Source organism: Semicossyphus pulcher, unplaced genomic scaffold, assembly GCF_022749685.1.
Source record: "Semicossyphus pulcher isolate SPU_LCO1_2020_fin unplaced genomic scaffold, fSemPul1.0.p SCAF_12, whole genome shotgun sequence".
In the NCBI taxonomy this organism is placed as follows: Eukaryota; Metazoa; Chordata; class Actinopteri; order Labriformes; family Labridae; genus Semicossyphus; species Semicossyphus pulcher.
Window position 1 is genome coordinate 8,548,741 of NW_027211626.1, and position 22,405 is coordinate 8,571,145.

Genomic DNA, 22,405 nt, shown 5'->3' on the forward strand with positions numbered 1-22,405 from the left:
TGGTTATTCATCTGTTAATGTTCCAGTTACTAACTTTTATTCTCTCCCTTATACTTTTCTTTTTTTTTTTTTTTGTATTCGCTCAGACTGTTAAACACACAGAGAAAGTTTCCTCTGGGAACTTTATGTATGTGTGACTGGATCTCTGGAGAGGAGCAGTTTGAGGCGACTGTTTGATGGAGTTCGGATGTCAGAAGCAGGTTGGATAAGACAAAATGTGTATCTGAAGATGTACGAATAATAACACATGCAGAATATTTAGATTAAAATATTTACATGAGTTAAGTTCTGAAGAGTATTGATTGAACTCTTATTATTGTGTTGTGTATGGCCTTTTCCTCTCTCTCCCTCTCTCTCCCCCTCTCTCTCTATCTCTCTCTCTCTCTCTCTCTCTCTCAGTACATGTTTACCGATGGTGTTCCTGCACATCAAAGTGTCGTAGCTCACTTCCGCCCAACAAAATGATTCATTTCGTTTTCATAAATCATCAATTAATTATTAGCATTATTACTTTTTGACGCATTTTAGCTTCTCAAACGCTGACCACTACTAATTTCGATTGTTTTTATTTTTGCTACATTAGCTAGCATACATAATTCACAACATTTTAATCAATGTAAGCTGAGTTTAAGCGTTAAAAATACAGGAAAAGCTGCTTAACGACCAAACAATTCAATCGATTTCCAGTAAAAGACCCAAAAAAATACATCACGTGAAAAAATAATTTCAGTAAATACATATGACGTTTTAAAATGCACATCCAGCTGTTCGAGCCTGTTTCAGCCACGATATATTCAAGTTTAACACTTATTTTTAATTCAGCAGCCGCATCCCTCTCTCTTCTTTGATTTCTGTTTTTTCTCTCTTTCTTTATCAATCTCTAGCTCATTGGAGCACACTTGCTTCCGCTTTTTGTTGTCGCCTAAACCGTTTAGTTTTGGATGATCGCTCAAAGATTCTGACAAGCAGCGGGGAGAAGCGCGACGCCCAGCCGGGGAGGGAGCGCACGAGGCCGGACAGATCTGCTGGGCTGCATCGGGGGAGACGCACCATTAGACAGGGGGGAGAGGCACGGCTGAGAGCGCGGGTCGATCAGGTAAGGATTTCTCCCTCTGACTCACACTAATGTCACTGTTTGTTTGCAGGTGTGTTTGGCTGCACTGCGTGGGGCGAAACTGTGAGGAGGCAGCAGCTCAAAGATTTTTATTTTATTTTATTTTTTAAAGATCAAACAAAGCATGGTGGGCTTTTACTTTGATATTTTTTAGTGACAATGCATTTCCTGTTCGTTTTTTGTTCGTGTTTACTGCCATAAATTAAGCTCAATATTTTTTTATTTTATTTTATGTATTATTATTATTATTATTATTATTATTATTATTATTATTATTATTATGGACATCACCTTTCTCGTGGCTGTAATTGAAAACATAGATCACTATCTAATTCACCTCTCTGTTTTGGGTGTAGATGGGAAGATCAATGGGAAACAGTTGTAATGATCTAATTAATTATGGCAAAATTAAAAGCAAGTACAAAATCAATCTGTGATGGTGTCGAGGATATGGAGTCAAATTGATATCCATCTGCTCCCGTTATACAGCACATGAATAAGCAATCTAAGGACGCAGCTGATATCCTGCAGTTTGCCATAGCCTGCACATATGGCTCCGGGTGTCAGGAGACACCAAATCATTGTGGGACATTACATGTGACTCCCGGTATGATGCGGATGTTTTGGCTAATAGAGGAAAAATAGATCCAGGGGAACTGTAGAGTGAATTATAATTTGGTAAAATAAGCTCTTAAATGGGCTGAAATGCAGGAGAGAGCTGCGAGTGCAAGTGTAAGCAGGTGAGTGTTTACTTCACTGACAACTGGATTTCTCAGTGTCGTATTTATTTAAGCGTGTCTGTTTATCTAAGGTGTAAAAATCACATTTATTCAATTTTTTTTCTTCATTAAAATGACTCACCAACTTTATGTTTATCCAAAACTGCTTTTACAAGACTTAAATGAAGTTAATAATCTTTAGACACCCAAACTTTGAACTTCCAGTGGCTTCTAAAGTGTCAAAGGATCTTAAACAAATGTAGGCTAATCCATTCCTACCAAGTAAAAATGAAAACTTGAACGTCCCAAACAAATATTTGCTTTCAGATCAAATACACAGAATAATTACATGTTTAAGTTATGAAAGGCCCCTGACTTGACTGACACGTGTGGGCACACAGAACACGCGCGCAGTAAAGAAACAAACAGGAAGATGAACACAGGAATATCGATTGTTGGCGTGCACGCGCGTTTCAGGCCATATGTTTCCAAAAAACGGAAGAAAAGGATTTGTTTTGTCCTCCGTGGAGATTCATCATCCTCCCCTCCCTCTCTGTCGTCTCTGTGCCTCCACTCCCAGGCTGTGTTCCTATTCAAACACCAGTAACAGTCAAAGTATAATTATTCGTTTTAAATCATTTGTATTAGGAAGTATTATTTACAATGGGGATGCAGTTTTTTTATAAAGTACAGGCCCAACAGTCCTCCTCTAATATAAATAAAAAACATGTTATTTAAAGTGTCTGAAATGCACAGAAACCCAGTGCCCCTGCGCGGTGGTGAAACTGTTCCCACACTCGTTCTTGTATAACGCAGGAGAGAAAATCGAAAACAATAATCGCATTAGGTGCTCGCTGTCTGGGCTTTTAAACGGGGTGAAGTCAGGACTAACAGTTTCTTAATTATCACGCCGTTTGTTGTGCTGCAGCGCTGTGACACGGGCACGTCACCGTGGCAGTGCAGGGAGGTGTACGGGGGGCAAATCGGGCTGTTGTGGGGGAAATAGCAGCAGCTTTAGGGCAAAAGTGCACTGACGTGTGAAATTACAGCCCATGGTGCTACATATTGTACCAGAAGCTCCCTGCCCAAAAAAAAAAGCAGAAACAAAAAGAGGAATCGTCCTCAAACTTGTCCAGAGGGCAGCCGGACGCAACACGGAAACCACGACACCCTCCAAAATAAAACATCATTATTATTATTATTATTAGCCTATTATTAGTATTAATATTAATCTGTCTCTCAATAGAAAATGCATTCAGTCACGTTAATGCATTGCAGTTTATTACATTATTAGATAACTTGTATACCAAAATAAAATACCTCAGAAACACTGCAATAAGAAATAATTTGTAGACTATTATTCTGAAAAACAAGCTTTAAAGCAGAACTGAACGTGAACCTCGTCCTTCTTCTCTTTAAAGTAAATCATTTAAAAATCTATGACTCTTCTTTGATTGAGTGTTTCTCTCTTTGTCTCCTCTCGGATTAAGTTCCACCGGAAGAGATTAGGAGTGCATAATTCTGCTACAGTAGGCTTACCCGCAACCTTTGACCCGGCCTGCCCCAGCAGCTCCAGCCTACCTGCCTGCCTGCCTGCCTGCAGGAGCACAGTGGGCCGCGTAACCCTCTGTGTGAGCGCCATCTACAGAGCGAAGCTGCGCACAGGCTGAGGATGGTGGTGATGATGGCCTACCGACCGACTCCCTCTCTGCAGGTTCACCTTGTGCATCTCCTGTCCAAACACACACATCTAAATACAGCCAGGGCAGAAACACTGCAGCTTTACAGACGCTTCAAATGTTGCAGAGATTTTAAATAAATAAAATTAAATAAAATGTATCTGATTTATTTTAAAACAGAAAGAAGAAGAATGATGCAAAGAAACGTTTGGGGTTACATGCCATAAAAAGCATGACGTTTTTAACAAAATAAAAGACTTTTTGTTACAAAATATGATCTTAGTTTTGTTTTATATTTCGAAAAAGTAAGCTGATAATTTTAAACTCTAAACCAGAGGTTAAAAAGCGGGTTTTTGAGCTGCATATTGCGTTGAGAAAATTGAGAAATAGTGTGTTTAAATTCAAAGAGAAATTCTAATGATGTTTGCTTTTAATATTTAGTTTAAGCGTCTTCATTATCACTTAAAACTGTAGTGCCAACAACAGAAATCTTCGCCCCAGAGTCAAAGTCTCCTCCTGTGTTTTTATTGGGACTCCTTCATGTAAAAGCGTTCGAGAAGCGTCTCTTTAAACAACACACAGCAGCCTGACAGCGCTTTACCTCTACTCTTCCCCCCTGCCTTTAATTTCCTTGATTCTTCACCCCAAAGTCTCATCATTTCCCATTTCGTCTCCCTCCCCTTCCTGGCTGTCGGATGCAGGGACCTCCTCATTTGAGCTGCAGGTTTTTACGTGGGCGAATCACAAAGTGTTGGAATCTATTGCCTTTGTCTGACAAGTCATCCATCTCTATGCGAGGGATCTGTGGGATGGAGGCAGCGGCAGCAGCAGCAGGAGGAGGAGGGGGAGGAGGGGGGTGATCTGTGGGACTGCAGCTTTTAGAAACAGACACACAAGGAGAGGGGTTTCATTCTCAGCCCAAAGCTCCGCTCAGGCACAGCCCATTCCGGAGGAGAGGGGGACACACACACTGCTCCGCGCTGCTCCGTGTCCATGTTGTTGTCATCTCCGCCCAGATCTGATTAGAGCGCGAGCCCGAAGGTCCTTCGCCAGAGGAGAGGGATTGTTTTCGGCCGCAGCGGACCCTTGGACCCTCAGCTATACCGCTTTTGTTTTCCTCATGATGTCCCTGAAACACAAACTGTGAGCCGGTTTGAGTCCATGTTGCTGCGGCCGGTGCGCTCTGCACACGCGCGGGTCATGCTCTGCACCTGACAGCCTCTCTGCACACTCTGAGTTTGAGCACGAGGAAAACTCCACAAGAAGTTGACTTGCTGCAGCCTGCGGACTCTCCCCACTCGGACTGTTTAACACCAGGTCCTTGATATTTTTTCACCTTTAGAGCTGCATCAAGGAGGCGAAACGGCGACCTCAGTCGATTACCTTTCTTTCCTTTGCTATCCCATGGATATTCACTGCAAAGCAGACCCCTTCTCGGCGATGCACCGTGAGTATTCTCAATAAGTTTACGCACTAAACTCTTCCGTGGTGCGACTTTAATTCGTGCGCAAATTAGATGGAAGGAGTGCCGTCTAATTCACACAGAAAGCATGCTTGAAATGTGCTCTTACGTATTTTATTTTTCATTTTAAGTCCATTTAGAGTTTTTATCACAGTAGCCTCATTAAGATGATGCAGCTTATAAATATTAAACATGTTAGAATAAGCCCAAATTGAATCCTTAATAACATTGTAAATGTTTCTGTGACAGTCTTTTTAAAGTTGTTTCAGTGACGTTGTGTTTGCTAATAATAAAAATAAGAACTAATTCATTATAGACGGCTGCTAAAAAAAAAATAGACCTTTAATATTTTTAAAGGCACGTGAGGTTTGTTTTTATTCATATTTTTTCCCTGTGAAACTTTATTGACTCGGGTGTTAATTAAAATAAGAAAACGTGTATTGAGCTACTTTCAGAGAATTAACGGAACCAATTTAAATACAAAGCTTTTATGAGCTGTGAGATGACAGTCAGAGACACAGCAGCACGCTGTGTGTAAATGTCGCTTTCTCTCACTTTAAACATTTCACAATAAAAGAGAAAAAACAAGAAGCTCTGAGTGCTCGTGTCCTGCTCCTCACGATATGAGTAAAGAAGACCCGGACTGCGTGTAAATTATTTATTCCTCCCCAATCGCGCCGTCCGCGTTTGTAATATGAGTTATCAAAGCTCATTTTAATTATTTACAATAATTGTGCGAGGAAAATTAAACAGGTTGAAACGTAATATCCGCGACATGTGTTAGGCTGCGGAGGAGGAGAGGCTGCTGGAAAATATACAGCCTACAGAGTCCAATGTTTTCTTACAGTCAGAGAGGACTTTTATTTTTATTATTGGGGTTAAAACACGGCAGGGAGGTGTTTACATTTGTATTTAATAACGTTTATTTTATTGGGCTTTTATTTTCTTTATTTCCGGTTTGATTTCCTTTAAATTATACTGTGAGGCAGATTTAATTTCTATCATATTTTAACTCTATTATTATTATTATTTAAAATTCCAGAATTTGTTAGAAATATTTTTCAATTATTGCAGCAACATCGACTGTAAGGCAAACCTTTAAATGTGTGTGTGCTTCTGTATAAGCTACGTATACTATCTATACATTATATGTATGTAGCTGTATATATATTAATAATTAGATTCAACCTTTTGGACTGAAAATAAACACGTTAAAGATCATTTAAAAAACAAACAGTCAGAGCCCCCCGTGTCCTCTGCAGGTATGTAATGTTATGCTCCCCTGTGCTGCTGTTGTGTCCCACGCAGGGCACGGCGGTGTGAACCAGCTCGGCGGGGTGTTTGTGAACGGCAGACCCCTCCCGGACGTGGTGCGGCAGCGGATCGTGGAGCTGGCCCACCAGGGCGTCCGGCCCTGCGACATCTCCAGACAGCTACGGGTCAGTCACGGCTGTGTCAGCAAAATCCTCGGCAGGTAAAAGAGGGGATCCACCACCACCAACCACCACCAGAGCCCTTTAATGTGTGTCAAACATCAATCTTCTGTAGAGCTCGTATATGCGCACCCAGCTCTATTTCAGCCTCAGTCATCGGTTATATAGGCAGCTCATTTTTTTTCTTTCTTTACCTTTTTTTTTTTTTTGCTTGAACACAGCAGTTCTGCGTCCGAGATTTTCTATCCATCACCTGCAGCCTTTGCGAGAGAAAAGCGTCATAATCAGGAATTAAATTTAAAGCTAAAAACATTACGCATAAAATCTGCCAGAGGAACGTGAGGCTGTTTTGATTTTACAGGAGATTTCAGAGGTCTGAAAGCGGATGTTTCAGGTCTACAAACAATAATGTGAATATTTTTGGCAGATAAAGAAAAAACAGCACACTGTAAACTCCCCTTTGAATGCCAGACTCCATTAGAAAAACAGCACACTCTTATTTCCCCATCAGTCCACTTTACACGTGAGAAATTAGCTCGATTATAAAATCTGACTTCAGAGCACAAATGCTGTGAGATAATATTTTGAAATATATTTTTTTCAGCTATCAGAAGGCATTTCAGAGGTATTTCATTTCACACACACTGAATGTTTGTCACCAACATTTACAGACAGGTCATGGTGGCATGTCGTGCATGCTGCTGTAAGCTCATGGAGACTGAAAAAATGAGGTCCAAACTGTCCTTTGTTCTGTCCGTCTCACTGCTTATATTGTGTGATTTTAATGACACTGCTTTTCGTTGAGAAATCCGCTCTGTTCACCTCCCAGCTGACACTCAGTTAGGCCCATAAAACAGCACATATCCAGACCAGTTGATAGAATAAAGCCGCCATCATATTTGAAGGTAGTTTTAATTTTTTTTTGCCTATAAGGTCGGCGGAGATTTGTTTCCACACAGACGATATTTAATCCACTTTTCCCATCAATCAGACTGGATTGTTGAATTAAAAAAAAAAGGTTGCATTCAGGAACAAACCTCTCTGTCCCCATGCAGGTACTATGAAACCGGCAGTATTAAACCCGGAGTCATTGGTGGCTCCAAACCAAAGGTTGCAACTCCGAAAGTGGTGGATAAAATAGCTGAATATAAGCGGCAGAATCCAACCATGTTCGCTTGGGAGATACGGGACCGACTACTGGCTGAGGCCGTCTGCGACAACGACACCGTCCCCAGCGTTTCATCCATCAACAGGTAGGAGAGAATAACCGTTTTTTATTTAATTAATTGTGGAAAAAAAAGTGTGCCGAATTGTTCCAAACTGCTTAAATTATCTGAGAAACATCGTTATTTTTTATGTCTCTCTATGTGTGTGCGTAAAATCTTTGAGCGAGCCAAAATTAAATAAAAAATCAGACGAGACCTTGCAGGGGGACAAAAATCACCATGCGTAAATGGGATAAATCAGCTCCTAAATGAGCAGATAACTATTTTATCTGCACGCTGAGCTATAGGTAGTCCTAGCCTGAGACTATTCCCCATCCGGGGTGGTCTCACATGTGCAATTCAATCCCCTGTGCGGCCCTCCACAACACAGCCAGCACGGGGGCTGAGGCTGGGGCCACGAAGAATCACATCTGTCTCGATAAAAACCGATCAATACCGCGTAACCAGATCCAGAGGCGGAGGGAAATACCCAACAAAGTCGTTCAATACGCGGACCACACTGCGACAGGGGCGCAGCAGCCTCTTTATTGCCAACCAATTGCTCTGTTTTCCAACACGGAGGTGACTGTGGAGCGACAAAACATCACACGTTTACGCTCATGGTGCGGTTGAACAATTCAGAATATTCCGGTTTTAAACACACACAATTATCAGCATTATTATCCTCATTGTTGCTCTTATTATTCGTTTTAAATAATGCAATAAATCAAGAAATTAAAGACCACTTCCGCCCTGAAACAGTGCTGATTTACGCGTAAAAAGGACTATAAAAGAGTTTCTGTTCCAAAGCAGCAGACACCCTACACCCTCACCTTTCCTCGTGAAGCGGGACAGCAGTGGACAAAGTGTCTTTAGACAGAGGACACCGGTGAAAAGCCCCATGTGTGCATGTGTGTGCAAAGTGAAAAAAAAAAGCCCCATAGTGGCTGCGAGTGATGAACTTTGGTTAGGAGGCACTGTTCCAGAGAGCTGGTCATCCGCATTACATTTTAATGAGCTGAAGAGAGTCTCATAACACACACGCAGCTAAATGCAGAGATGGATGAATGTTTATCAAAAAATATATAAAGAAAAAAAATATTAGAAAATCAGACTGTAGAGGAAATGATGCTTTCAACAGGTCTTTCTCTGATTTCACCTGTTGTTTGTAAAACAGAGCAAGTGTATTCAAGTGTGCATGGACGCATTATTATTATTATTATTATTATTATTATTGCAAAATATGTCTTTAAAAATGTACTTGTTTTTTACATAAATTCTGTCCTTTAAAACGAAGTTTTCCTGCAGATTAATGATTAAAATCAGATCTTGTTACAGTCGACAAAACTGCCCTTTTGTTATTCTAATGATAATAATCTTTATTTATAGAGCAGCTCTTAAAGTCAAAGTGAAAAGTGCCTCTGAGGCAGCAAAATAAAACTCTCAGTTTATACAACTATCAGGTTTCAAAAGAAAATAATTATAAATAGAGTTTCATTCTTAAACAAAACAATATGTAGAGTTTATTCTTGAAGTTTATTCCCTTAAATGTTAATTAGCATTAAAGAAAAGTTAATTCATATTAATCTTACAGCATAAAAACACACAGGAGTGTTTTAAAATGTTTTCAAACCTTAACTCCAGTAATAATTACCTGTGATCTCCACATTACCGCCTGTTTAAACGTGTTTCGTGCTGTTGGTCTCGCAGGGAGGTTTGGGAAAGATGTGGAGGAGGAAGAGGGTGAGGAAGAGGAGTGAAGCAGGCGGGCAGAGGGGGGGGGAGAGAGAAAGAGACAGTGGACCCCTGGTGGTCTCTGTGGTTACAGAGGTCTGACCTCTGCTCTGTTGACTAAAGAGGATGTCCTGGCTTTAAACACATTTTTCCTGCATGAATTATTAAAGATTACACAGAGACTGGGTTGCACTTTGTTTTGCTGCCGCAGAGAGGAGTTTCCACCCGCTGGAGACGGAGGCGTACACACGAGGTCCTAAGCGGCTTTCAATCATATTGATCCACATTTTAATCTTTCTTTGGAGATTTTTATTATTATTTATTTATTTTTTACAACACCCAAACACAGAAGTCGTTAATTCAGCCATCCAGATTGCTTATTCAATAGCAACAGCATAGACTTGAAACAAAGTCCTTGAATTTATGAGGCTCCCTCGAGTCATGAGGTCAGATAACTGTTGTGGCGAGATGTTAGAAATTCAAATAAAATATTGATGTGTGTTTTCTGGAGGAGCCTTTGTTGCCCTGCCTGAAGGAGAGAGTGTGGAGGACACATGAGATAGTGAGGGGAATGAAAAGAGTCTGATGTACATTTTTGCCCCTGAGGAACTTAACCCCTTCGCTGCCTGATGCAGAGCTGATGGCTCGTTGCTGCATGCACGAAGCTCCCTCTCCTCATCTGCAGTCTGTAAAAGTCTGTTTTTGTCACACCTCTCCTGTGAGAGGGGCTTCCATGTGGGGATTTCTGTCGGTGCACAACGCTGCCTGTTAGTCAATGATCTCACGTTCATCTGTCAATCAAAAGATTACCACAGTCATGGTTTAATGTAATGCGATCACGTCCCATAAGAGCTAAAGCTGAGCTAGGCTAAATCCCACTGTACCTTAAACAGAACTACAACCAAATGTGCAAATGTTACCTCATCTCTAAGGCCTCTAATTTCTAATTATCACATTATTGTGACTCTTTATTTTTACTTCTTTATGTCATTAAACGTGGACGTGGTCTCAGGTTGGGCCAATAAGACACTATCGCTTTCCTGTCACATGTAATTTATAGATCACCATTTGCATTTGCTCTTCCTCGCTTGCCATTCGTCGTCAACTTTTCTATCCCGGAGTCCCAATCAATATACGCCCTGATCCTCGGTGAGCCTGCGGGATTCCTTAGTGCTACACCGAGCAGCAAAAAGACAGAAAAACTACAACAGACAGCGGAGAGGTGGCCGAGACCACGGGAGGAGGTAAAAGGAGAGAATTGGAGAAGGGAGAGAAAGAGATGAGGGGTGTTTGGAAAGACAGACATCGTGGAGTACAGTACGCAGAGGAGAAATGAGAAAAGAGGATGAGGTCTGGAGAGAGAGGAGTGAAAGATCAGGCCTGAGCGATGGAGAGATAAAGAGAGCGAGCGAGGAGAAAGGAGGGAGTGGGGAGCAGGAGAGGGAGATTATTAGAGTTGGCCAGGTAGAGCCAGTGAAGCTGATCATTGAGGTGAATTGATGTGATTTCATGCTTTGTTTGCAAGATCATTCAGACCAAAGTGCAATGAAGACTTTCCCGCCACATCACATCTTACTGGTGTGGGGACTTTATCATATTTCTAACCTCAAAATCCAGCTAGATTGAATCCACAATCTCAGGGGGCAGAACCCATTCAGCCTCACACAGGAGAGCAGAGATTGGCCCTAAAGCCCCGAGATTGGCTATTTGTGACAGGAGGGGCCTGAATATGAGGGTACAAGCGGCCCCCAAACGACGGAGCACTTGTACATGCACGGGTGTAAGTGGACCTGATGTGGCGTGTTTAAGTGTCCCGGGGCCGGTGTGAAATCTCCATGCTCTGGAAGCGCTATTGATTGATCCGTGTCTGTTGTTCACTTTGCCAGGATTATCCGCACCAAAGTCCAGCAGCAATTCCACCCGTCCCCTGATGGATCCGTCACGCCGCTCTCCACGCCGGGCCACACTATAGGTGAGCGAGACTACACACAGATTACGGCAAATGAGCCAATACAGAAAATACACGTACTTTTACACATGTACACTCAAGTAAGAGACGCGCTTCTTCTTCTGTCTCCGTCAGTGCCCAGCACGGCCTCGCCCCCTGTGACCAGCGCCTCCAACGACCCCGTAGGATCCTACTCCATCAACGGCATTCTGGGCATCCCCCGCTCCAACGGCGAGAAGAGGAAACGAGACGAAGGTAAGGAAAGAAGAACACACCAAAATCCCCTTGTGTTTTTGTTTTTTTTCCCCCATCCTTTTAATTCTCTCCATCACTCCTACATTTTTTCCGTGTGTGTGAGGAAGAGGATGGCATTTATGACAGCGCTGCAGCCGAGTGTGTTTCTGTGTGCTGTCTCCAGTGACTTGTTATGTTGTATATCAGGCCGGGGCGAGTGTTAAGATCGAGTGTTGCGATTCAATCAGCTTTTTTTTCTTTTTGATGCCCTTATGTTTTAATATACGCCTACAGAGCTGCATCTCTATTTTATACCATGCTCAGATGTACTGTAGATATCACATATAGCTGTCATACAACTCTAATCCCCTCTTGGCAAACGTCAGCGCTGCTGCTTCTATTTCTATAAAGTAACAAAAGGCAGAAAAAGAAGCTGTCTGTTATTTACTTTTTGCACATTTTTGACACATTTTACTTTATTCTATGAAGCCGGGCAGCATTTAAACATCCAATTTAAAGGCTGTATTCCAGCCTCTACACCACCAGGGGACTGGCATGAAAACAGACCTAGATATGCTCAAAGATTAAGTGCAAGCTTATCCGGTCCAAGCCAGAATTTCTCATTCCAAGGCACGAGAGTGGACACACACCGCCTGAGGGCTAATAGATTATCGGTTTTGCAAACAATTGGCTTTTTTAATGCCTATGAATTAACATGTCCCTGGTGGAGGCCTGAACAGGTGTAGGAACAGACCGGTGCAGGCAGGCAGGCAGGCAGGCAGGCAGGGAGGGAGGGGGGCTGCGCGCGCTCGTGTGTGTGTGTGTGTGTGTGTGGGTGTGTGTGTGTGTGTGTGTGCATGTGTGTGTTTCTGTGTGCTGCTTTGCGGTGGCTGATGGGATGATATGGTTGAAAATGATCTCAAAGAGCACTCATCACAACAGGCCACTTCCTTCTTTTATGTTTCTGTCTCTTTAGTTCTCTGGAGTGGCAACCACTTGGATGGAAGGAAAATAGGACATTGTAAGTTGAAGTTAGACAACCTTCTCTTTTTGCTTTCGGTCAATCCGACCACAATGCTTTCCTCTCTGTCACTGTCTGTGCTCTTTCGGGGTTATGAGCTTATGAGGATGAGGCAGGGAGGATGTTTTCCAGCAGATAATCTGCCGAGAAATTAATATGAATGAAGCTAAAGTGGCTGGAAAATCCTGTTTTCCATGTAATGGCATGCAGGTCGATATACAGTAATCACAACAAAGCTTATTTGAAATTGATATCAGGCAAAGAAAACAAGATGCGGTGTATTATATAATAACATTCCTCTTTTTTAATCATCCTTAACTGTAACTTTCCTTTAAATTTTTGGCTGTGAAGTCAAGTGTTGTTTTTTATGCTCATTTTTAATCGCCAACATTTTTTAAATTATTCAGCATTATTGTTCTTTAACAAACAAATCTATAAGGATGATTTTAGCTTCCAGAATTCGACAAGAATATGCAAAAGCAGACTTGTATCTGCTGTAGTGTTCACGTCACCTCGTCAGGCGACTCCATAAATGCATAAAGAGGGCAAACGGACGAGTAAGCGGATGCATTAAAAATGAGGACCTCACGCAGCACAGAGGTTTCATGTGTAGTTTTTGTTGCACCTGTTTGTGTCCACACTCTTGTTATGTGACCCTGCTGAACATGAAAAGCTTTGCATAGAATTGTCACAGTGGTGCCGTGTGATCCCGGTGTGGCTGAAGTCGCCGTCTGCCCTTTGAGGAAGAAAAAGGTCCCCATTACTGCGGGCCTGTGGAGATAATGTAGTGTGACACGCGTTATGTACACCGGGTCCCCCCGTAAGAAGAGCTTCAGGGACGGAGGTGCCATAAGAGCCATTAATCTGTCCTTGTCATGTGTTATTGCAAATTAAAAGTAGCATGTTACACTGGACGGCTGCATGTGGAGATGGGAGGAGGAGGAGGAGGAGAGACAGAAAGAGGAGCAGGGGGAGGAGGGAAGAAGGAGGTCTCAATGAGAGTTGAGCATGGATTAGTTTTAGGATTCGTACACGCACACACACACACCTGGGCACGGAGACGTGCGTGTGTAAAGTGTGTCTGTTTGCAACTTTAGATGCTCCTCGCACACTGAACATAGTGACATTTAAAAGAATTTGCAATTCTGCAGAGAAAAGCTATTAATTCACAAATTAACATCTCCCCCCCCTCCCCTCCCTCTATCTTGGATGTGCAAGCTATCGCAAAGACAAAAGAAATAGCCTTAAGGGGGGAAAGAGAGAGTCTCAGCCCTATCTGTGCAGAGATTGGTTTGCATGTCTGCAAGCAGCGATACCAATTATGCCAGTGCTGGGAGAATGCGTCTCAATGTGCACCCCCATAACCCCCCCCCCCCCCCCACCCGCTTCTCCTCTCACCATCAGCACCACCACCCTGAATCTATCCATAGCCAGATTTATTTGTGTATCTCATTACAGGAAATGGAATGTTGTTCCTGCCAAATGCATTAATAGTGAAGTGGGGAAATTAGCCTGTTGTACAGCACGCTCTCGCTCAGTCATTTAAACCTATGGTGGAAGTGGAAGCCAAGAAAAGAGGGAGAGGGGAGGATTGGATGACGACTGCAGAGTGATTGTCAAATGTGTAATATAGAGCAGGAAGTGCGTGCTTTTATTTTAAAGTTTGGGCCTTCAGTCGTTTTTCAAAATAAGAGTTTGATCTAATTATCATCTCATTCTCTCTGGTGTGGTTTTTATTCGAGCCTCATCTTTCTCTAAGTCCAGTGTTTTCCTCGCCTTGCCCACAGTGACAGGTCACTCCTGACCCTGCTGCAGTCTGCAGTCAGGTTGACGTGACCTCACTGTATGTTTCTCTCATCGCGTCCTGCGCGGAGCCCAGTGCGGCGCAGCTCCGGGGAGGACAGGCAGGTGATAAATTAGAACGGAGAAAGCAAAGGTCATAACTTGTGATTGTAGCGTGGGTGTGTGATGAGTGTAGAAGGAGCTTATGAGAGTGTGAGCGGCCCGGCAGGTTGTTCATTCATGACATAAAAAGAGAGAGAGAGAGAGAGTCGTATCAGCCGTGTTCGATGGGGGCAGAAAGAGATGAATACAGTGGCTGTTTTGATTTGTTCAAATGTGATATTTGGCCCTTTTGAAGATTGTCTTCTCTGTATCTTTTAGCACATGCGACCCGTTTGTGGAGGTGGTGTTTGGATTTGAACCTGGGCCGACACTGGTTGGCTAGCCAAGCCAGTCCATGACAATGAGTCAATAGAGGATCACTTTAGAAAATAAATGCATCCAGAGCGAGGCAGAAATAAATGGAATCATGAGCGCCATGATGGCCCTGATGGGGTGTGTGTGTGTGTGAGGGAGAAAAGCTCAGGTTTGAGAGGGGCCACAGAGCGTAACACGGAGACAAGAAGCTGTTAGGGCCCCGACAGTAGAGGAGGACACAAAGGGTCCATTTCTCCCCCCTCCTCCTCTGCTCTATCTCTTTAGTTCCTCCTCTTCAACATTTAATTCCCCCTCTTATCGTCCACCCTTCTTCTCGCCGAGTCTTTGCGGGTTAACCGTTCAGCAACATGGCAGCGCGAGACCCAGCGTACAGTTGTAAACAATATACAATGAGAGCCGTCACAAAAATATAGAGAGGGAATTCACTCAATGGAGAGGAATCATGTCAGAGAAAAGTCAATTACGGGCAGCGATGCCGAGAATTAATGGAGCGATGCATTACTCAGCTTGAGGAGGGAGAAACGGCGAGAGAAAAGAGGGGATACGTTAATTGCATTTCCACAAATACTCGCAGCACAGGGTGGCAACGCTAAACGACAGACTGTGTCCAGAGGAGAGAGAGGAGAGGAGGACAAAGAGGAAAGAGGAGAGGATGGATCACACCAAATATTTTTGACTTATTTGACTTAATTTCTTTTTACATATTTTGTTAAGACAGTTTTTCTTTGTTGCACTGCAGAAATCTTCTCTCTTACTGCAGTTGCACATTTTGATTTGAAGAAAAGGAGATTTTTTTCAGTGTATTTCAAAAAAAATATGAAACATTTTTGGCCAAACAGACGTTTTTCAGGAGGCAGTTTCGTGTCTGTGTCCAAAACACTTGTGCAGGAATCAAACCAGCAACCTCACAGTTGAAGGACAACCCGCTCTTCCACCTGATCTACAACAAACCTCTTTTATTTCATAGACTCACAAACTGCTGCAAAATAGTTCTTTTTATTTTGACTTGACATTTAAAATCAGAGTAAACAGAATAACTCCTCAGAATGCCGTCGCTGCGGCGTCAGTGCTGGCACTCAGCGCAGACATCACACGAGCGGGGCTCTGCCTGCTGACAGTCAGTACACTGGTTGGTGGTGCTAAATCGAATTAATAAAGCTCTTAAACACGCCACAACATAACAGGATCTTAACAGCCATGGCAGTGCTGCTGCCTCTCCCCCCCTCTCTCTCTCCTCCCCCACCCCACCCACCTCTCTCCTTTCCGCTTCAGAGCTTTCATAAATATAGCTAGCTTACAGGGGAGGAGTGTTCACCCTCTGGGTATACCAGTTTGTTTGTGCTCTCTCTCTCTCCCTCTCTCTCTCTCTCTCTCTCTCTTTTTTTCAAGCATAACTGCATTTTTAAAAACATCAACAAATGATCCACAATTTGCGATGGCATCATTTCACCTATCAGTGGAGGACTCGCAGCCTCTGATCTGGGAAACCCCGCGCCATTGATTTACGGAGAGCGCCAGGCGGTGTGGAGGAATTCATTTGCCTTTCAAACAAGCAAACCCCCCCCCACCACCCCACCACCACCAGCCCCCTCCCACCTCTCCTCTCCTCTGAGTTATCTTATCACAGGAACAGGGGAGATGAAAGAAGGACATAAAGTACCACCGTGCCACCGCAGGACGTTAACATCCCCCTTAGAGACAAAGCAAAACAGAACAGCTTTTGATACCATTGTGGTCTGTGTCACAGTGGCTACTGTCGTTGGTTAGCTCTGTAGGTGTGTGTGCACAAGCGGCTGCAAGTGCACAAGAATTAGCTCGTTTAGTGCAGCTTTAAGATTCTTTTTTTACCGTATTGTTTAGCAAAGAGGAGCAGCTGCACTTTAGTGATAAAAAGCTGCATTTTTGTCTACTTAAAATGTTTGAATACATCGAATACGCTGCGGCAAAAATTAAAGGAATTAACATAATTCAAATGTCTTTTAGTGCCTGCTTCATAGTGTAGCCAGAATAACATGTAAAACAGGCATCCAGTCATCTTACCTCCCTAAATCTGACTTTTAAGGTCGGCCAGTATCTCTACTTTAAAAATGTGTCCCTATATTTTGAGTGTTATATATTACTTAAAAAGGTCAAACAGAGTCCGTCTGTTAAAGCTGATCAAAGAAAGTATTGACCAGAGAGTAAGCCGCTTTAGTGTGGGATGTGTGAAAGTCACCGCTGGAGAGTCTTGTTTTTATCTCGGTTTGTCTCCTCACACTTTGGTGTTAAAGCGAAGAGACGCAGTCAGCTGGTGCTGTGGGAGAGATAAGAGAATACCTGCTGAGACACCCAGAGGGGTTGAAGAAACACAGCGAAAATGAAACAAGGCAGTCAATGAGACACACACACACACACACACACACACACACAGAATCTGACAGCCGGGCTTCACACCCCGCTTGACACGCTGACTGTCAAAGGATGAATCTGATTTATTGCAGCTATCTTATGATATATGTCAAACATGAAGCTCTAATGGCGACTTCACAAAATAAATGATTTACTAGTTTTTACATTTAAAGGCCAAATCCGTAATTCTTTTAACACATACATCTGAAATATATTGACATACATAACTGAAGAGTTAGTGATGAAAAAATATAAAAAAAGAGGATTTAAAGGGGCCGTGTCTTTTAAATGGATATTCTCATATTTTGCTTTTAGTTTATTGTTCACAGTGAAAAAGTGAAAACTGCATAATTCTGTTTTTCCAGAGTTATATTTTTAAAAAGGTCGCCTCTGAAACGGGCCGTTCAGAACAGCTGCAGGTTTCTACGTAGAACCTGAAATCGACCAATCGCCATTCACCGTCATTCACCTCAGGCTGCCTTCTTGCACGAGCTTCAAGTCGATGTCAAGATTTCAACTCACCATTCCGATACCTCCTGGCGATTCTGGCACGTACATATAAGGCCGAATAACCAATCCCAGAGCGGCCATGTTTTCTACAACTTTGGAGTGACAGTGCGGCCTCCCTCGCGTTGGATCGCACACGTGGGGGGAGGGGCTACACGGTCACTCCAAATACTGTCAGCCAGTCGTGGCTAAGTTCTAACCTTTGAATGGCTTGTTCGCTTCAGGAGGAAGGAGAGGCTCCGAAAAATAGTTAAATTAAAATATGTAAACGTTTTATGGTGTAAACAACCTTTAACGGCACCACTTAGCGCCCAAATAGATTTAGTTTTGTGTTTAACTGCCGGTCAGTCAATTATCAGGCTCCACAATTAGAATTTTTACTTTATAAGACGTTCTTTGCTCACGTTTCCATCAGAAAAAGGGCTTCAAAAAGCATCCTACAGTGAGAAGCTACGTCCTCTTGCAGCCAAACGGGCCTGATTAAGCGTGTGAGGGGGTGCTGAGCATAAGCACGCTCCTCCACAGTGAATGACAAACAGTTGCTATTGATCCGGCTCGCCTCTTTTCTCAGACCAGCTGATACGAGGTAATTAATGACTCCATTTTCTTCTGTACCACAGACAACAATTGAGTCTCATACAGCAACACGAATGCTTGCCCCCCCCTCCCGACCCCCGACCCGAGGGAGCTGTTTGGGTATCAAAAAAATGGCGCTAAAATCATCGTTAGAAAAAACCCACGAGGCAGGAGAAAAAAGTGATTCCTTTATAAATGTTAGACAAAGCTAAAGTCGATATATTTTACCTGTGAAACACACACACACACTGCCGTCTACACACGCACACTCATACCCAATTGCAGTCCTCTATTCCATTCTCTCCATGGATCTATTTCTTGGTGCGAGTCGGGTTCATCCTCTGGCCTCAGCCATTGAAAAAAGGTCAAGCAGCCGAGCAGAATGGCAATAACGCCCCTGAAATGGTACCATCAGTGGAACATGATTGATCAATTGAATTCCATAGCACAGAAAAATGTGGGATTAAGTAGAGTATTATACGCACAATGAGTTGAGGCATGATGTTCATTCCAAGTTCATTTCGCCTCCCCTCCTCTGCCGGCGGATCAGGCAATCAATAGCGGCCTTGCATATCATATATCACCGCCGGCTCGCCCAGGAGAGAACATAATCTGCTGCAAATTTAGAATGACAGATTTGTATGGGAGCTAAAGCCCTCATCCGCTGTTGGCGGCCGGGTAAAAGGGAGGAAGGGGAGGGCGGCAGGAGGCGGGAAGTGGAGTGGAGGTTCCTGGGATGCCGGGCTGGAGGTTTTAGCTGCAGAATCGCTTTTTTTTTTTTTTTTTTGCTTCAGGACTTGATGAGGGAGCAGAAGGAGAGCTGCAGCAGCACCCGTGGGCTCCCTGGCCGCGCTGATAGGGTCAGAGATCAGGCGAACGAGGGAAGCACAGGCTCATTTGTTTATATAGAGTGTGACCAAGTAAGGAAATGCATACGCTTGCCCTCGACGCCCCGTCCTCATTCGGCCCTGAGTGCCGTCCCCACTCCATTCTGTTTTCCAGAAGACAGGCAATATGCGTGGGGGATGGAGGGAGAGAAAGAGAGACAGAGAGAGAGAGAGGGAAGGGTAATATGTTCAGGAGGAAATAGTGCAGTTAAATAATGGCTCTCCATTTCCCGCCGGCAGAATGAGAGGCTCTGTATGTAATCGCCAGCCCCAGTTTCTCCTCCTGAAACACGCGCTCTCCTTTACAAGTATATATTTGCACTGAAGGTAATCCATCAATTACCATGGACCTATCACATGATGACCGTGCTGATGGCGGCCACGACGAGAGGTGGGGGGGGAGGCGGAGAGCTGCTTGAGTGAGTGTATATGTGTGTGAGGGGAAGACAGAGAGGGAGATAAAAGGCAGACATGCTGGTGGGTCTCCCTGAATTTACTCCTCCTCCTCATCCTCCATCTTTCTCCCACCCGTTCCCGCTGAGCTCAAAACTAATTCTCCTCACGCTAATCTCACAGAGTGCTAGAATAAAGTCAGGTAAAAAGACTGGAGCTATGTCCTGATGTAGAACGTCTCCCCCCTCCTTTTCCTTTCTTCCTCCCCCTCTTTCTCTAGATGGCTCTGATGGCTCGGGCCCCGGCAGCGACTCTCAGGGCAGCGTGGAGAGTTTAAGGAAGCACCTGCGAGCGGACGCCTTCACCCAGCAGCAGCTGGAGGCCCTGGACCGCGTGTTTGAACGTCCGTCTTACCCGGATGTCTTCCCCACTTCAGAACACATCAAACCTGAACAGGTAATTCTTTTTTACCCCCTTACATTTACTGTTTTTACACCAACATCCTGGCCTCCTAATCCGTCCTGTAGCTGCAGCAGTGAGTGATAAAATAACCTGTACTTATAACGCTGTACATTTTTTTAACTACCTCAGAGGTGACAAAAAGCTCGGTGCAACTTCTCACTCAGAGCAACCTACAAGCCTGCAGCCTATTACAGCGGATAACCTTTATTTACATTCATTAGACTGTTAAACAACAAGAGGACTATTAATTTTTCCATTGGAACTCTATGTGGGTGCCCATGCAGCCTTAGCAGTGCCCTAATTGAGTTCATTTTCATCTCTGCGCGATCGCGGGGAATTACAGCGGCGATAAATCAGAGGGACAGCCCCTCAGCCTGCTATACAGCCCCTAATGCAGCTAATTACCAAAGTGATTTCTACGGCGAGATCAATACCAAAACGAATTGGAAATGACTTGCAATCACAAAGACTGGAGGAGAAGGTATTAAAAAGGCGAGGAGAAGGTGGAGGAGGGGGGAGAAAAACGGCATCAGAATAGTCCAGAAAAATCAGTTTTAATTTAATGTAATATTAATCAGGCTGCTTTCCACTCGCTCTGCGCGCCTCCTCTTTTCTCCCGGCTTCCAACACCCCCTCCTTTTCTTAAACTGGTGAAAAGGTGGGATATTAGGCTATTAGGGGCTTGTCTGGTGTCTGCGTCAGGGCATTAAAAAGCCATTTTGAAGAGGCCAGGCTGAATAGGCCTCATCCCTCCCACACTTCTGGCAGCCATGTGGTCGGGTCATTCAGGCCCCTCTGTGCTCGCCACTCGCCCTCCGCCCAGCCCTGCCCAGCCCTGCCCACAGCCCATCTGCATGACAAAATGGCTCTTGTGCTGCGGAGGCCCAGCGGAATAGAGAGGAACATCCAGCCCAGTGCCAGGGAACAGTTGTAAGCAGACAATTAGAGTTTATCTGGGATAGAAGCAGACAAGCCCGGGGTCACCAGCTCGCCCCTGTGGGACCCCGGCCCATTGAGACAAACAGATGCACGCTGATACAAACACTCGCAGACACAAACGTGTGCGCACACACTTATCCTTTCAAAGAAGAAGAGGAGTCGGGTCAGGAAGTGTCATCTCATTAACAAGCAGGATTCATCACAGCTGCTGGAGGAGTCTTAACCTCAGATTAAAGTGAATAAATACTTAAGAGACTCGTTGGAGGTTGATCCTCACATTAAGTTTGATTGTGCGGTTCTGATCCCTTTCACTGATGTCATTTGTGCTTGTCATCGGTCGGTGCTACTTTGTTTACATGTTATTGTTTTTTATTTATAAGTACTTCTGTAGAGGCAGCTAAATGTGAGCAGCAGTCGAGTCCAAACTAATTTTACCTCCAGTGAAAAATAAAGTATCATGCGTATTATCAACGTACAATATAATACGATATTATTGTATTATATTGTATCGCTTATCAGATTGTATTGTATTATATTGTGTCATATTATATCGTATTGTATCTTATGGTACCATATCGTATAGCATAACATCATATGATGTATCGTATCGTATAGTCCCGTACAGCACCAGACTGTATTGTATGGTAACGTAGTGTATCATGAGTATCATATCGTTTCATATTATATCGTATCCTACCGTATTGTATAGCATGACATCATATGATATATCGTATTGTATCGTATCTTATCGTATCGTCCAGTTCCATACTGTATGGTATCGTATTGTATCGTACCGTACTGTGTCGTATCGTACCGTAACGCACTGTATTGTATCGTATCGTATCGTATCGTATCGTATCGTATCGTACTGTATCGTACTGTATCGTACTGTATCGTATCGTATAACCTCTCATCGCATTGTATGATACATATGATATTGTATCGCAGTAAAGTAAGTGCTGCATTTCTTAGACTGAGGAACGGTGAAACATGAAAGCCGTCTGCAGCTGTATTCATGTTTCATCCAAACTGAAACAAAACGCTATAAAACCTCAGATTTAAAGTTCAATAAAAGAACAAACGGCGTAAATCAATACACACCATTTTATCATTTTATTAACCCGTTTTTATGTGTCCATTCTGGATAAAAAGCACAAAGGCTGATTCTGAGGTTGTACTCCCCTTTAAAAAAGCACACCACATGTCTCTCCTGTAACAAAGCCCTGAATGTCTCCTCCCTTGACTGGTCACAGGGATGACTGCAGTGGAGCACAAAGAGCCAGCTGACACCCCGTCCTTTCACTCCTCTCCCAATCCCTCTCTCATCCCTCTCTCCCTTCCTGCCTGCTCCTCAGACAAGCCCTAATGCATGCATACATCATAGGTCTTGGTAAAGCATGGGGAGCGAGGACGGGTCGGGTTGGCGTTGGTGGTGGTGGTGGGGCGGGGGGGTTACTCACAGAATTCACAGGAGATATTCAGAA

At 43.7% G+C, this 22,405-nt stretch overlaps 1 protein-coding gene across 6 annotated transcripts in view; it reads left to right on the plus strand.

Moving 5' to 3' along the window:
- The first annotated feature begins 4,910 nt into the window (after positions 1–4,910).
- The window catches only part of pax2a (paired box 2a), a 28,699-nt gene continuing 11,204 nt past the window's right edge, over positions 4,911–22,405 (plus strand). The window contains exons 1-7 of one of the 6 annotated variants that reach the window (XM_069658304.1): positions 4,917–4,959; positions 6,271–6,448; positions 7,463–7,660; positions 11,233–11,318; positions 11,430–11,549; positions 12,505–12,549; positions 19,801–19,976. In XM_069658304.1, coding sequence (XP_069514405.1) covers positions 4,917–4,959; positions 6,271–6,448; positions 7,463–7,660; positions 11,233–11,318; positions 11,430–11,549; positions 12,505–12,549; positions 19,801–19,976 — 846 coding nt within the window. Of the gene's footprint in view, positions 4,960–6,270; positions 6,449–7,462; positions 7,661–11,232; positions 11,319–11,429; positions 11,550–12,504; positions 12,550–19,800; positions 19,977–22,405 lie in introns of all 6 variants that reach the window. The other 5 variants (XM_069658305.1, XM_069658308.1, XM_069658303.1 and 2 more) reach the window with 5 other exon arrangements.